Source organism: Sciurus carolinensis, chromosome X (assembly GCF_902686445.1).
Source record: "Sciurus carolinensis chromosome X, mSciCar1.2, whole genome shotgun sequence".
NCBI lineage: Eukaryota > Metazoa > Chordata > Mammalia > Rodentia > Sciuridae > Sciurus > Sciurus carolinensis.
Window position 1 is genome coordinate 103,825,862 of NC_062232.1, and position 15,752 is coordinate 103,841,613.

Below are 15,752 nucleotides of genomic sequence, written 5' to 3' on the forward strand. Positions count from 1 at the left end.
AACTTGGAAGTTAGTGAATAAGCTTAATGCTTGCCTTGTAATGTCCCTGTGTTGACACTTACCTTTTATTTTTGTTGTCACCATTATCTTAGTCTGTTTCCTCTATATCCTCGTGCTTAAGAGATTATTGCAGTTTTCCTAGGACATCCTTTTATTGTTATTCCTCTGTCTTTAATTTCTCACCAGTACCTACTTGATGGATTTTAAATCGTTTAGTCTGAGCTGTGCATGGTAATGTACATCTGTAGTCCTAGCTACTCATGATCCTGAGGTAGGGCAATTACTTGAGTCTAGGAGGCCAAGACCAGCCTGGGAACAAAGTGAGACTTCATCTCAAAAGAAGAGATAGAACAATCACAGGCTAAGATTATTTATTCTGTCATTTAAATCCAAATTGAGCTTGTCCTCAATGTGTGCGTAAGAAATTTTCACCTGAAAAATTATGGTCTAGCTAGACTAGTGTGCCTGCTATCTTCTGAACACACTAAGCCCAACAGTGTAAGCAAAGGCTAGGATATGGTATTGTGTAAAATGTGAGGGTGGGGTTTTGTTTGTAGTTGTGTTTAATTTTAAATATTTATGTGTTCCTAATTCTTCCTTGCTAACGAGACTGTAAGCTCTTGGCATTTGGGGCCATGTTTCAGTTCTATTTTTTAAATCTCCTTTAATACTTAAGATGGTGGTATATTTAGTAGATTCTAAATAACAATACTTGACATCTCATGAATAAACTAAGCTTTATGGCATAGCAGCAATGATGATGTATATTTTTTTCTTCCATATAGAGATGCAATAGCTGAAATTCGTGCTATATGCATTGAGGAGATTGGCATTTGGATGAAGATGTACAGTGATGCCTTTCTTAATGACAGTTATTTAAAATATGTTGGTTGGACTATGCATGATAAGGTAAGATATGCCCTATAGACTGCTTGTCTGTCTATATATAGACATTGCGCTCTATACTTTATTGTTTGTGAGTTAATGAAAAGCCTATAAGCCTCTCTACTTTATTCTTTCCTATCTGCTCCATGAAAACTTGGTCTCTATCACATAAAGTCCCTTAGGTTTTTTGAATCCTGGCAACTGATTTAATCTTCAGTGTTGAATTAATTTTTGTGCTGAAATACTAGTGGTTTGTAGATGGTGATGGTGAGAAATAATATCCATCCCCATTAAGTATTTAATCTTAAACATATGTACTGATTTTTATTTTTACATTACCCAAAATGAGTTTTCAATGAAATGCTAATAAATTTTAAAGTGTAACATACCACATAGATACTGAATGTTCAGGTTGGAAATATAGACTTTGAGTGTGTTTTCTCTTTGTTTCTTTTAGCAAGGTGAAGTAAGACTCAAATGTCTTACTGCTCTACAAGGGCTTTATTATAACAAAGAGCTTAATTCCAAACTGGAGCTATTTACCAGTCGGTTCAAGGTCAGTATTATGTATTTTAAAAATTACTTAAAATCTGAAAATGTTTTTTTCTCTTTTAAAAATATTTCAATTTTTTTTGCCTTTAGGATAGAATTGTGTCTATGACCCTTGACAAAGAATATGATGTTGCAGTACAAGCAATAAAATTACTCACTCTTGTTTTACAGTAAGTATATATTTGTTATATATTACTAAAGTACAGATATTTAAATAATACATTACTTGTTTCAAATTCATCTAGATTTACATTTTATTAGCTTAAATCATGTGGTTTTATAGCTTGGAAGTTTATTATTTTTTTATTATTACTGTTTTTTAAGGAGGGATTTCACTATGTTGCCCAGGCTTGTCTTGAACTCCAGGGCTCAAGTGATTCTTCTGCCTCAGCCTTCCAAGTAGCTAGGACTACAGGCATGTGCCACTGCACCTGGCTAGAAATTTAATTTCCTCATATAAAGTTGAGAAAACAAAGCAAAAAGAACTTGTGAAAATCTGAGTTAGGAATTCATGAGTTCCCATTCTTTTGGTTAGTTTTCTTCCTATTTAACTGGTTTAGATGCTCTTGAAGAAAAAGAAGTTAAAAGCATTTGCATGTATTAAGAAGTTTGCTTTTTTGGGTCATTTTCAGAGAATTAGCATTTACTGAGCCTTCTCTTATGTTTTTATTTACTGGTAAATAGTGTGAATTTAAGATATTCTATGTTAATATGCGATAGTATTGCTATGCCTATTTTCCTTTTTTAAAAAAAATTATAGTAAAGTATATAGAACATAAAACCTACCATTTTGAACATTTTAAAATGTAAGGTTCACATGGTTTAGTATTTGCATCAAATGTGTTGATTTCTGCAAATCAAAAACCCAGCAGAAGTCCAATAAGGAAGGAATGAAAAGTTATGAATCAGATCATTGACCGAATGGAAATACAAATTGAAATACATGAAAAGATGTTCAGCCATTTAAAGACACGTACATTAAATGGGACCATTTTTTATTTATTTGCTAGGGGAAGGGAAATGTTTAATGTATTGTTGAAGGGAGCATTAATTGGTCTAAACAACTTGAAGAAAAACTTGGCAGTTATCTATCAAAATTTAAAATGGTCACATTCTCTAATACATCATTGTATGTGGTAGCAGAACCGATAAAACAATTGAGGTGTTTAATAGAAGAATTAAATTAGGATATTTGATAACAGGTAATATAACACTTTTTGTGGATTATTATCATTTAATGTAACAGTCTTGTGAAGTCATAGTGGTCACTATTCCTGTTTTTGTGAAATGGGGCTCATTGCAGTAACTACAGAGAAGGCAGTTATAGACATATCGACATTTTTTTGAGATTTCACTTATGTGGGGGGTGTTGGGAGGAGTCATAACTATTACATTTTTCCTTAATTTTTAATTGAATTTAAAAGTTATAAATATATGTTATATGTTAAAAGACTCCTGGAATAAACAAGTCAATCATAGTCTACATATTTCTATAGCTTCTTTCCCTCTTTCCCCACAACATATTACAAACATCTTTCCTTATTGTTTCTGGTACTTTTAATAAAGAAAATAGATATACAGCCATTTACATTGGTATTTTTTTCCAGCCATGTATATACCTAATAACTGAACTTTGCAACAGACATATGTTTTCAAAAAGTTAATGTAGAATCTATTCATTTGTAAAGAAATAAATACCAAAAATTCAAATATTAAAAAAAAAAGTTAATGTGAATGATTACTGCAAATTTACAACACTTTAACTGGTTTGATTCAGTGTCTTTTTATTCCAATAAGACAGAAGTGGTTTTTCACACAATACTTCAGTATTATACATAGAGGAATTAAAATCAGTATTATACATAGAGGAATTAAAATCGGAGTGCGTTGAAACTTGAATTTTCAAAAAGAAATGATGTTAGAAATCAGACTTCTCTAAGCCTTTACTACAGGAGAAAACCAAAAAGTAAAAATAGAAAAGATTGTATTCTTCGACTATCTTATTTTCTTAGACTTCTCTTAGTCTTACGATTTTTAATTTACATATAATGGTAAAAACCTAGATGGTTTATCTCATACTAGACTAGAAGCATATTGAGGAGGGAAAGCACTGTCAGCAGCCCAGGATCCCAAATGTACTCCAAAGGGAAGACCCCAACAATGTTTACCCCGAGGTACTATGATTTATGGGCCCTTAAAATGACTATGATTTACCAAGAAGATTTTGTTAGGCTTAATCTGTTCTTTAAAAGTAAGTTCAGGAAAACAAGCACTACATTTTAGTGAGATTTTTTTTTCCCATTCTAGATTGGAATTAAAAGTCTTTGGGTTGGGCACAATGGTGCATGCGTGTAATCCCAGCAACTCGAGAGGCTGAGGCAGGAGGATTGGTAGTTCAAAGCCAGCCTCAGCAACTTAGTGAAGCCCTAAGCAACTTAGTAAGACCCTATCTCAAGATTTTTTTTAAAAAGGCTGGGGATGTGACTCAGTAGTTAAGCAATCCTGGCTGAGTTCAACCCCCAGTACCAACACACACACACAGACAGACACACAAAAATCCTTGGCACTTAAAATTTTCATATTTGGAAAATCCACTTGCATTGATTTATGTGGTTGTGTTCAATAACATGGGTGATCGAAGTAATCTTCCTCAGTGACATTAGTATGTATTAATATTTTTAAGTAGTTACATTGTCTTTCCTAAATATTACTATGAAATATATGGAAAGTGTTGTCTATGATTATTAACTCTTAAGCTTCTTGTATGCTACCTCTTCTATGTTTTCATTTTTTTGTCTTCATTTCCCTTTTAGCATCCGTGTTACACTTTTTCTGAAACATTTATTTATATACATTGTGTACCCTTAATTTTATATCCCATTCATTTTTTATCATAAAAAAACTACTTAGTTCTTTTATTGGGGAAAGTCTTATCAAAAGATGATAATCAGATGTTTGATTTTTAAAAAAAAAATTTAACACAAATTTGTGAAATATAAGCGCATGAATTTTTGCATTACTGTTATGTTTAGTATTATGATATTACTAAGAAACTTGCTACTGCTTGCTTTTAGGAGTAGTGAAGAAGTTCTTACTGCAGAAGACTGTGAAAATGTCTATCATCTGGTTTATTCAGCTCACCGGCCAGTAGCAGTAGCAGCTGGAGAATTTCTCTACAAAAAGTAAACCTATATTTTATGTTTACTCATGTTCTGAAGTATGCTTTTGTAGTAGTAATTTGTTGTGATATATTTTATTCAATATATATATATATTTAGAAATATTAAAGTTTAGATTTCTTAAATTGCTTTGAGGGCTGGGGTTTTAGCTCAGTGGTAGAGTGCTTGCCTAGCATGTGTGAGGCACTGGGTTTGATCCTCAGCATCACATAAAAGTAAATAAATAAAGGTATTGTGTCCCATTTACAACTAAAACTGTGTTTTAAAAATTGCTTTGGTTTCTTTTCCCCTTCTCCCCTTCCCTCTTCCTTTTCCTTCCTTCCTTTCAGGATTGAACCCAGGGATGATTTACCGCTGAGCTACATCCCCAGTCCTTTTTTTTTTTTTTTTTTTTTTAATTTTGAGACAGGTCTCACTGAATTGCCCAGGATAACCCTGAACTTGTGATCCTCCTTCCTTGGCCTACCAGGTCATTGGGATAAAGGCATGCACCACCATGCTCACCTGCTTTGATTTCTTTAAGTTAAATCTTTAAAGGGAAATGTACCCATGACTTTTAGTGGATAAACCTTTTTTTTTTTCCATGCTGGAGATTGAACTCTGCAATGTTCTATCACTGAACTTACATTTCCCCAACCCCTAATGGATATTCTTTACATTCACCTAAATGTATTCATAAAGAATGACCTCTGCCTAATTACTTACTCATGTTTTCACCTAGTAAAGAATGCCCTCTTCCTAATTATTTACTCATGTTTTCACCTAATTCAGCTTCCAAATAGTATTTAGTATTAAGCCAACTTTTCCTTTGCTTGAAAATGACCTTAAATATTGTGCTTCGATTACTAAGTATAGTTTGGGGTGAGAATCCCAAGAATCCTATGGTCTCTTTAATGATGTTCTTTATCATTTCAGATAAGGTAGTATAAATACTAATGTGAATATCTGATCACAGCAAATGTTATATAATGCCTTTAAAAGAGAACATTTCAAATTACACAGACTAATTTTTTTGTAAGATTTTTATTAAAATGCCCATTTGGAGTGCAGCATTTATTAGAAAGAATAGTGTAAAGCATTCACTATACAGTTTTCTTTGTTATCCAGTGTTCTATTTTGTAATTTCTGAGGAGAAACAACCACAATAGCCATAGAAAAAAGGCCACTTAGTTAGGATGATGTTGTAAGAAGAATAGAAGGAAATAACATGTTCAGGTTAAAGAAACATATACATCATAATTTTTGTCAATAAATGTTTTAGGTTAGTCAGTATTTTCCTTTTTGTTATATTTTTTGAGGGCTGGGTTCAAACCCAGAGCCTTGGATCTGCCACTTAACTATGCCCCCAGTCCAGTGCATGTCTTTCTTTCTTTCTTCCTTTTTTAAATTTTATTGGTTCTTTAATTATATATGACAGTAGGATCCATTTTGATATAGTTACACAAGCATGGAATATATCTTATTCTAATTCAGACCCCAGTACCTCTCTTTCTCCTTCCTTCTTCCCACCCCCCTTTCTCCCCTCCCTCTAAGGAGATAGTTATATAAAATGTCATAAGGCTTTTAAAAAGAAATAATTTATAACAGTATAATTTACTCGAGAAGTAAGTTTAAAAGGACTTAGAAGTACCAGTAAGAGTAGAATGAAAAAGGTTTATAGTGATTATTTGCTTTTTTTTAATGTTGTACATTATTATTGTGCCTATCCTGCTTCCCAGTATTCTTTTGTTAGATGATCGAATATGGAATCCAGTTCATATTTTTGATTAGCAAATGTGTTTTTGTTGTTGTTTTGTTTTGTTTTAGTCCTACAACTGGACATAATACCTTCATTTTATTTTTATGCAGTGCGGAGGATCAAACCCAGTACCTCACAAATGCTACCAAATACTACCACTGAGCTACATTCCCAGCCCCTAGTTTTTGTTTTGAAATGATATTTTGTTGTTCATAGACTCTTCAGTCGTAGAGATCCAGAGGAGGATGGAATGATGAAAAGAAGGGGAAGACAAGGCCCAAATGCCAACCTTGTTAAGACATTGGTTTTTTTCTTTCTGGAAAGTGAGGTAAGTTTATATTATATATGTATAGTTCATATTTGAACATATTTATGTTCAGAAATTTTTTCAGAAGGCATTAAAATTATATACTTTCTAAATCTTCCACATAATAATAAATTTTGAATATAACAGAGATCTCCCTCAGTAACCCTTTTTGTACTGAGGATTTAACCCAGGCATGCTTTACCACTGAGCTACATCCCCAGTTCATTTTTTTTTTTTAACTTTGAGACAGGGTCTCACTAAGTTGCTGAGGGTCTCCCTCAGTTGCTGAGACTGACCTTGAACTTTTGATCCTCCTGGCTCATTGGGATTATAGGTGTGCATCCAACAATAGGATTTGTTCTTTTAGTTCAAACAATAGGATTTATGTGTAGTTCTGGAAATGTAAATTTTTGAGTCAGAAAATTCTGATTATTGGTTGGACACCTCTGCTTGCTATTTTTGTAACCTTGATTTGGTTACTTAGTCTCACTAAGCTTTAGTCTCTTAATAAAAAGGTGGGAAACAATTTCTCAGTTAACACTGAGATAATCCATATAAAACACAGACCTAGCATATTGTAAGTTCTCACAAATTGTTACTGACTATTAATACTATGGTAGATTTGGGTTTATATCAATCTGTCTTAAGTTGAAAACCTACTTGTTAAATATTTTGAGAAGTCTCAAAATTAATTTTTGGTACTCATGTAATGAATTATTTAGTTTTATGACCTTTCATTTTTCTAGTTGTTTTTGAATATTGACCTCTTTGCTACTTTCTAAATTCACTTATTTTAGTAATGTTAAGATAGATTTCTTAGGATCTCCTAAAAAGTTAAGTTTACTACTTCCTTTCCAACATGTTTTCCGTTTATCTTTCTTCTGCCTTATTGAACTGGCTAAGACCTCCAATAGAATGTTAAGGGTAGACATCTTTGAATTGTTCCTGCTCTTATTGGGAAGATATCCAGTATTGAAACATAATTATGTTTTACATTATAGGTATCATGCAGATACTTATGAGTTTCAGGATGTTTCCTTCTATCCCTCTGTTGCTGAGCACGTCTAGCATTAATGGATATTGAATTCTGTAAATTGCCTTTTTTGCATCCCTTGAGATGATTGTTTTATTATGTTAATATATTGAATGATGTTTTCCAGTGTTGAACCAACCTTGCATTCCCATGGTAAATGCTACTTGTTCATAATCCTTTTTATATATTACCGTATTCAGTTTGGCAGCTTTTGAGAATAGAATATTACTACTATATTCCTGAAAGACACTGGTCTAAAATTTTTGAAATTTATAATATTCTTGATAGATTTTGGTGTCATGGTTATGCTCAGTTCCTCAAATGAGTTGGGAAGCCATAAGGTCTTTTGTACTTCACAGAAGGAAGAGAATTATAATGCTTATAAATTGAATCGAAAAGTGAAATGTACTTTGTTTTGATTAACCTTTATCCACTCCCATTCAGTGAAAAATCATAGTATATTTAAGAATTGAGGGCTGGGGAAATAGCTCAGTTGGTAGAATGCTTGTCTCGCATGCACAAGGCCCTGGGTTCAATCCCCAGCACCACCAAAAAAAAAATGGAGAGGAGTTAATTCATGTAATATTAATTGGTCAAAATAAGCATTAAGTATGTATATAGGTTTTTTTGGGGGGGCAGTGCTGGGTTGAACCCCAGGGCTTCATACATGTTAGGCAAGTCCTTTTATCACTGAGCTACACTCCCAGTGCATATTCTGTTTATATAAATAGTTTTCTTTTTAGTGTTTATTATAAAAGTATTTAATGTTTCTACCTAACAAGGTTAATTTATACATAGCAAGCTAAGGCAGATCCTTCTCTGCCCTTTCATTTGACCTCAAAAAAATAGATTGATATTTGAGAGTTTGTGCATGGTGCCACCAGGCTTCCATTCTTTGGAGTTAAGACTAGTATGCTATTTATTTAAGAACATGTTGCTCTTTTTAAATTTTAGTTACATGAGCATGCAGCATACCTTGTGGATAGCATGTGGGACTGTGCTACTGAGCTGCTGAAAGACTGGGAATGTATGAATAGCTTGTTGCTAGAGGAGCCACTTAGTGGAGAGGAAGGTAAGGATATTTAATTATGGTATTTTTGTTGTCTAGACAGTATTGAAAATAGATCTTACTCATTCCATTTCTTTGTTTGTTAGTAGTAAAACAATTGATAGGATAACCTACCTTGTACATAATTTTATTTTCATATATGTGAATCTTATGCTGTGTTGCAAGATGTAATTGATGTCAATATTTAATTTTTTTGTCTATGAGTTCATATTTTCTTTGCTCAGAGGTGTGGATAAATGGTGGATAGATTTGGAATGTTGGGGGATTCTTTCTAAATTCACTTACTTCACTTAATGGTGGGGGATTTGGGAAGGTTTAAATTGTCTTGATCTTTTCTTTGATAAGTAGCTATATTTCCTTTTATATATCAGGTCAGATTTTGTTCATAGGCAGAAGAAACTGTTATATAAGTTACAAGTGGCATATAGGGATAAGTAGGTTAACTTCTCTCTCTTTTTTTTTTTTTTTTTAGCTCTAACAGATAGACAAGAGAGTGCTCTGATTGAAATAATGCTTTGTACTATTAGACAAGCAGCTGAGTGTCATCCTCCTGTGGGAAGAGGGACAGGAAAAAGGGTATGCTAATGAATTTTCAATATTTGGAACTGCATTTCTTTTTTAACTTCCTTATTTTGATCATGAAACAAAAATTCATGATTCTTACCTTTTATTTTTCAGATGACTTTTGCTTATACATATATGTGTGCATTAGAATTAAATTTTAAACCATTAGCAATTTTTAGAAGTTCAAATTCTTTCTGTAAGATACTTTGTTACTACCTGAGATACAGTGATTTACAATCATGTCTTCACAACTGAATGTAGTGTACCATTTTAAATGGTGCATTTGTATGTTTTAGTTTATTTATAGGTTTTCCTCTTTTCCTCATAATAGAAAACTACAAATGTAATGGAGATAATCATTAATTAAATTCAGGAGATTCCTATTTTCTGGGATTAAACCGTAATGCATTAATGCAAAGCTCACATGTATTTGCAATTCTTACCAATAATTCCACAGACTTTCAAACTTTTTTGACCAAGAAGCACAAAAATAGATGTTTATTTTGTAAAATAGTACACATAAATATATGTGTATTTGTGTATAAATAAAAATTTCATGAAATCATAATGAAACATTCTGTGTTTTTCTGTTTATTATTTTAATCAATTTATTTATTATTGTTGTTGTTCTTGTTACTGTCATTTTTATTTTAGTGTCAGGGATTGAACCAGGGCCTTGTGCATGCTAAGCAAGTGCTTTACATAGTTCTAGACCCCTAGCACTCTGTTTTATAAAAATTGGTTTTGTTTTTATAAATCACTGTTATCAACTAACTCTTCTGAATTCATAACCTGTTTGTCATGACCCAAAGGCTATAATAAGCTGAAATGTTCAATATCTTTATTATATAAGCTTCTATATTACATTCCTTATTGCTATATGATCTTTCTTCCATCCAAAGGTAGTGTTGGTTAGTCTACTGGGGTATCGATTTTCCCTGTAAGGCTACTCAATTATTTTTTAGAAATTATTTCAGGGCTGGGGAGATAGCTCAGCTGGTAGAGTGCTTGCCTCGCAAGCACAAGGCCCTGAGTTCGATCCCCAGTACTGCAAAAAAAAAAAAATTATTTCAGGTTGTTTTTTCTTTTTTAAAGGTAATGAGTAAGTTATTCTCTTTTGTGTCACTTTTAGGGTTAAAGTTTTATAGCAGACACTTGTATGTCCATCATTTAAAATATAGTTTTATTGCTTACTTTATATGTTTTAGTTAAAACTTGAGCTCAACAATTAGTGAGTTTAGTAATTATTTATGAAAGACTGTGTTATTTTAGGTGTTGACAGCAAAGGAAAAGAAGACCCAGTTGGATGATAGAACAAAAATCACCGAACTTTTTGCTGTGGCCCTTCCTCAGTTATTAGCAAAAGTAAGTTTATGTCTATATCATAGTATTATTATGAAATCACAGGTTTTTCAAAACTCAGACTATTAGAATGTTCACTTAGCATCATTGTGAGATGTTCAACATGTTTTTTTTTTTTTTTTTTTTTTTTTAAATTTCAAAGTACTCTGTAGATGCGGAAAAGGTGACTAACTTGTTGCAGTTGCCTCAGTACTTTGATTTGGAAATATACACCACTGGACGATTAGAAAAGGTAAGGTGTTTTCTGTTTATAAAAAAACTGGAGAGAAAATGTTAGTTTAGTTCATCTTAATCATGCTTTTTGTTTATGTTTTTAAAATATTTTAATAATACAAAATAAAGTCTGTGTCTTACATATCTTTTATATTTTAGACTAATTAGACTTATAGGATGGTGCTAATTAGGTTTCCCTTTGCTTCATGTCCATAACATTATCTTCATTCTTACATATTGTGTGACTTTATCATTGGTCATTTATGGAGAGTTGCCTTGGGTAATTGGAAAATAATATCAAAAGGAGCTAATATTTAGCATGCAGTTTTAATATGTTCCGGGAAATATTGGAAGCTCTTTATATGTAGTAACATTCTCAACAAAGTCCTAAGAGATAGGTTATATTATTTCCATCAAAGTTGAGAAAATAAGTATGAACATATTAGTGTATTTATTTACTATGACTAGAAAAACACCTTTAAATGTATGTTCTATGTTGTAACATTATTATATATGAAAACTTTCACTATGGTGGTATGATTGTATAGTCACTTTACTCCTGTTGTATATACCTTAGTGGTAATTGCACACATTGGGCATGCGCTCTACTGCTAAGCTACACTCCAGACTGATTCCTTAGTTTCAATGAAAGCAATTTTATTTTGCAGCATTTGGATGCCTTATTGCGCCAGATACGAAATATTGTAGAGAAGCACACAGATACAGATGTTTTGGAAGCATGTTCTAAAACTTACCATGCACTCTGTAACGAGGAGTTCACAATCTTCAACAGAGTAGATATTTCAAGAAGTCAACTGATAGATGAATTGGCAGATAAATTTAACCGACTTCTTGAAGATTTTCTGCAAGAGGTACATATTACCAGTATTATGTTAGTTGGGCTCTTCCTCTCCAGCAACCTAATTATTCATCCAAGTATTTGTCCTGGTGATAGTCTAGCAGTATGTTGAAAAGATGTTCAGGCTTTTAATTCTGTGTATCATTAGGCTACTATTACCTTTCACCAAAATAGGAAAGTAGTAAAAATCTGTGACTTGGAAAGAGTGGAAGACAAACTTGCATCTTTTCCTTTTGTTTTAAATCAGTGATCTGTTTGGTTACCTGGTTTTAGTTGAATAAGACACTATTAGGCAGCTAGGTGTTTATGAAAGAGGAAAATAGACTAAGACCAAGTAGCTTCAAATAGTAGGGCATGTCTTAGTGTTTTGGTGGTGATGGTAAAGGAGAGACCAGTATGGTCTTTGATATCATAGAGCTTTCATAAATTGCCACTTTAGCAACAGTTGCTTTTGGAGTTTCCTGTGTTTTTCTTGTGTTTCCAAAGAGACTTTGACACTCTAGTGTACTTGTATTTTACTGTTTTTTTTTTCTTGAAATATATATTTACATTTTAATTTATTTAAATAAAAAAGTCCTAATTGTCAATGCCTTTAGCCTTTTCTAGATCACTTTGTGACTAGTTGTGATTAATGCTGGAAAAATTATATGGACTTTGTAATATTTGGGCTTTTTTCATAATTTCCAGTTTTCTTATTTTATCAAATTATTTAGCTCTGTGTGTGTATAACATGGTAGGCTTATTAAGTTTTACTAGTTGGAGAATGTGCAAATATGTTAATGTACAATGATCACATTCTTAGTTGAGAATTTCAATGGCTCTACTGTGGGCTGAATATGATTGTGATTAGGACAAGTTAATTTAACATGAAGCGATAGTTTATTAAGTTGTGTTACTCACTTTGTAGAAAAATTGAAGTTTAAAAATAAGTCAGTATGTTTTTGAGAGACCTGAAATTGAATATATTAGATTCAGTAGTGTTTAAATAATCTTATGTTTCATGTAGTAAGGCTCATAAAAATTGCCAAAACTTCCATAACTCTGTCTTGGAAAGTATATTAACAAATGTTGGTATCTAGAAAGAACCAGCATATATAGTATGTATTCAGAGGGTCCCCACCCCTTTGTTTGTGATTGGTCTTATGTAGATTTCTCAAGCACCATGTTTACTGTACCGAGGTTTTATCCATTAGGTATTGTCCTTTATGATCTCTTACTTATCATCTTCTATATTTTTATTTATTGACTCAGTACATTTAATATGGTAAAGTAGTAGATATCTTCATAGTTTCATGTCAGCATTACTTGTTGGAAATGGAAGAAGAATGTCATTCCTTTTTCTTCTCTCTTGGTCACAGTGTACCAGTGATAATAACCTTGTGTTGACATAGTACCCCAGCCATATAGCCTTAAATTTGGCCAGATCTAGGTATTGAATGATGAGATTAATTTGTAGTTTTTATTATATTGTTTATTTTTTAAGGTGGTATCACTATTTTGATATCTAGGATTTTTTTCACTTCGGTGCTTCTTAATATATAATTCACATTCATAGGGGGAAGAGCCCGATGAAGATGATGCATATCAGGTATTGTCAACATTGAAGAGGATCACCGCTTTTCATAAGTAAGTTGAATATTTAAGTTTTTGATTTCTTTAAACTGTAGCAAAATTAACTTGCATGTTTTGTGGGTATAATTTCAAATTATTTGCTAGACTTCCTTGCTTTGCAGAAGAAAGTCAGGTTTGGAATTGGGAATGATTGAAAAATTAACACTTCTAAAAAAAAGATACCTTTATTTTTTTGTTGTAGGGGCATGTTAAAATATTTTCTGTATTTACTGTAGCAGAATTTAGTTAACACTCAGTTCCAAAACAGTTGTGTTTAGTTTTTTTTTTTTTTAAATATAACTTAATTCTTTTTTTGCAGTGCCCATGATCTTTCAAAGTGGGATTTGTTTGCTTGTAATTACAAACTCTTGAAAACCGGAATTGAAAATGGAGATATGCCTGAGCAGGTTCTTATTTATTTATAAGATTTATTTACACGATACATACTTAACTTTGAGAATGAAGGCTCATGACTTTTAAGTTTTACCTGTATTCTGTTGGTCCCTTTTTTTTTTTTTTCTTTACAGATCGTTATTCATGCACTGCAGTGTACTCACTATGTAATCCTCTGGCAGCTTGCTAAGATAACGGAAAGTAGCTCTACAAAGGTTTGTGGTGGTTCAACAGCGTTTTTATTAGATTAAGTATCATTCAGGATTTTCAGCAAACTTACACCTTTAATAAGGCTAGTTATTTCAATGAAATATTGTTTATTTCTGTTCTGCTATATATGAACATAATACCTTTAAAAAAGCAGTTCTGTTTCTAATTTGATGTATACTCAATGAAAGCTTTAAATATTGTTTGTTTCAAGGTATGATTTTAATTAAAAATAAAGGTTCACATGTGACGGCATAATTTATGACTTTATGTATTCTCACAATTTATGAGTGTATATGGAAAGTATTTTGTAAATAATGACCAAGAACCTTTGAAACAAACAGATAAAGCCATTAGATTATGTAAATTAAAGATGATAAAATCAGCCAGCTTCCCTGAATTGTCTTATGTTCTTGTATTGTTTTTGTATCACAGTATTCATGTTCAAGATATCACTAGTGATATTCCAGATTCATGAAAAATTATTTTCTGATTGAGTATAATGTACCAGCTATTAGGTGATAAATCTCTTAAAACTTTACCCATAATGTCAGTCTTTGATGTGTTTAGTAATTGAACTACTAACCAGTACCACATTTTCCATTTGTAAGTTGAAACCTTAAATATTGTATATATAGTCAAAGATGTTGCCTTATGTATTGTTTAGGCTCATTTTTATAAACGTTAAGCAGTTTCTTTGATCTACAGATTTAGTTTTTCATAGGTATTTCCTTTAAAGATGAATCCTATCGATATTGATAATTGTTATTTTGCTTAAATCCACACAATAATGTTAAAAGCTTAGTTCTTTGTGTATTTAAGATGCTATACAAGTGGATTTTTATTCTTGAAAAACCAATACAGTATTATTGGTAAAATAGTATACTTTTTGTCAAATACCTGGGAAAAGTTTATTTAATTAGATACCAGGCTTATAATGGGAGTAGTGATCATATTAGTATATATTTGATTACTCACATATGTTAAAAGTTAAGAATTAAAATGGGAAACAGGCATTTCCTTTGAGTAGAGGAAAAGGGTGAGTAAAAAATAATTTGTACTGAAGATTGGTTGAGGTTTCACCAAATGTGATCTCCAAGTTAAACCTTGTTTTATTTAACTTCTATTACATAAACCAAATAAGTACTGATATTCTATCATTTGGCATATAGTATCAGAAGGTGGACCAAAGGTTGTAACTTAAATAAGTTAATGCGGTCAATCTTTATAAGATAATTTTATATTTTAAATATTTAGAAATATTTACAACATAAAAAACAGATTTAATTTTTTAGCGGTATGTTTGAGACACCTTAAAGTTTATGATAATACCACAGAACTGATTTTTACCCCCTCTGAGTTTTTAAGAAGTACAATCAGTATCTTTTGAATAAGACATGGAAAATGCCATTCTTTTAAATTTTTTCCATTTTTTAATTGGTGTGTTATATTTGTACATATGATAGGATTTGTTGTTAAGTATTCATTCATACACACAATATATAATGCCATACCTTTTTAAAATTATTTTCTTCCATTCATGTGTTGGCCACTGTTAATTAATAAAGTGAACATGGAGCTTAAATTTTTATTCTTTAAGTATTCTGAGCTGGTAGCTTTTTAAAAAGATAACCATATGTAAGTTTCCCATTCTAAAGGACCCAGACCACTTAGAATATTATACATTAACATAACTCATACTTTTAAGACTGCAATTTGGTGAGATTTCTAAGAAATATGATATGATTTTTTTTCCTTTCTAATAAAGCTATAAAGTAGA

The 15,752-nt window shown here is 31.8% G+C and overlaps 1 protein-coding gene across 5 annotated transcripts in view; it reads left to right on the plus strand.

Moving 5' to 3' along the window:
* Stag2 (stromal antigen 2) overlaps positions 1 to 15,752 on the plus strand; it is a 123,016-nt gene that overhangs the window by 77,582 nt on the left and 29,682 nt on the right. For all 5 annotated transcript variants that reach the window (XM_047535540.1, XM_047535545.1, XM_047535541.1 and 2 more), the window contains exons 10-22: positions 786 to 909; positions 1,343 to 1,441; positions 1,528 to 1,607; positions 4,512 to 4,619; positions 6,571 to 6,682; positions 8,649 to 8,766; positions 9,236 to 9,339; positions 10,600 to 10,692; positions 10,832 to 10,921; positions 11,571 to 11,774; positions 13,317 to 13,387; positions 13,692 to 13,779; positions 13,900 to 13,980. In XM_047535540.1, coding sequence (XP_047391496.1) covers positions 786 to 909; positions 1,343 to 1,441; positions 1,528 to 1,607; positions 4,512 to 4,619; positions 6,571 to 6,682; positions 8,649 to 8,766; positions 9,236 to 9,339; positions 10,600 to 10,692; positions 10,832 to 10,921; positions 11,571 to 11,774; positions 13,317 to 13,387; positions 13,692 to 13,779; positions 13,900 to 13,980 — 1,372 coding nt within the window. The remainder of the gene's footprint in view (positions 1 to 785; positions 910 to 1,342; positions 1,442 to 1,527; positions 1,608 to 4,511; positions 4,620 to 6,570; positions 6,683 to 8,648; positions 8,767 to 9,235; positions 9,340 to 10,599; positions 10,693 to 10,831; positions 10,922 to 11,570; positions 11,775 to 13,316; positions 13,388 to 13,691; positions 13,780 to 13,899; positions 13,981 to 15,752) is intronic.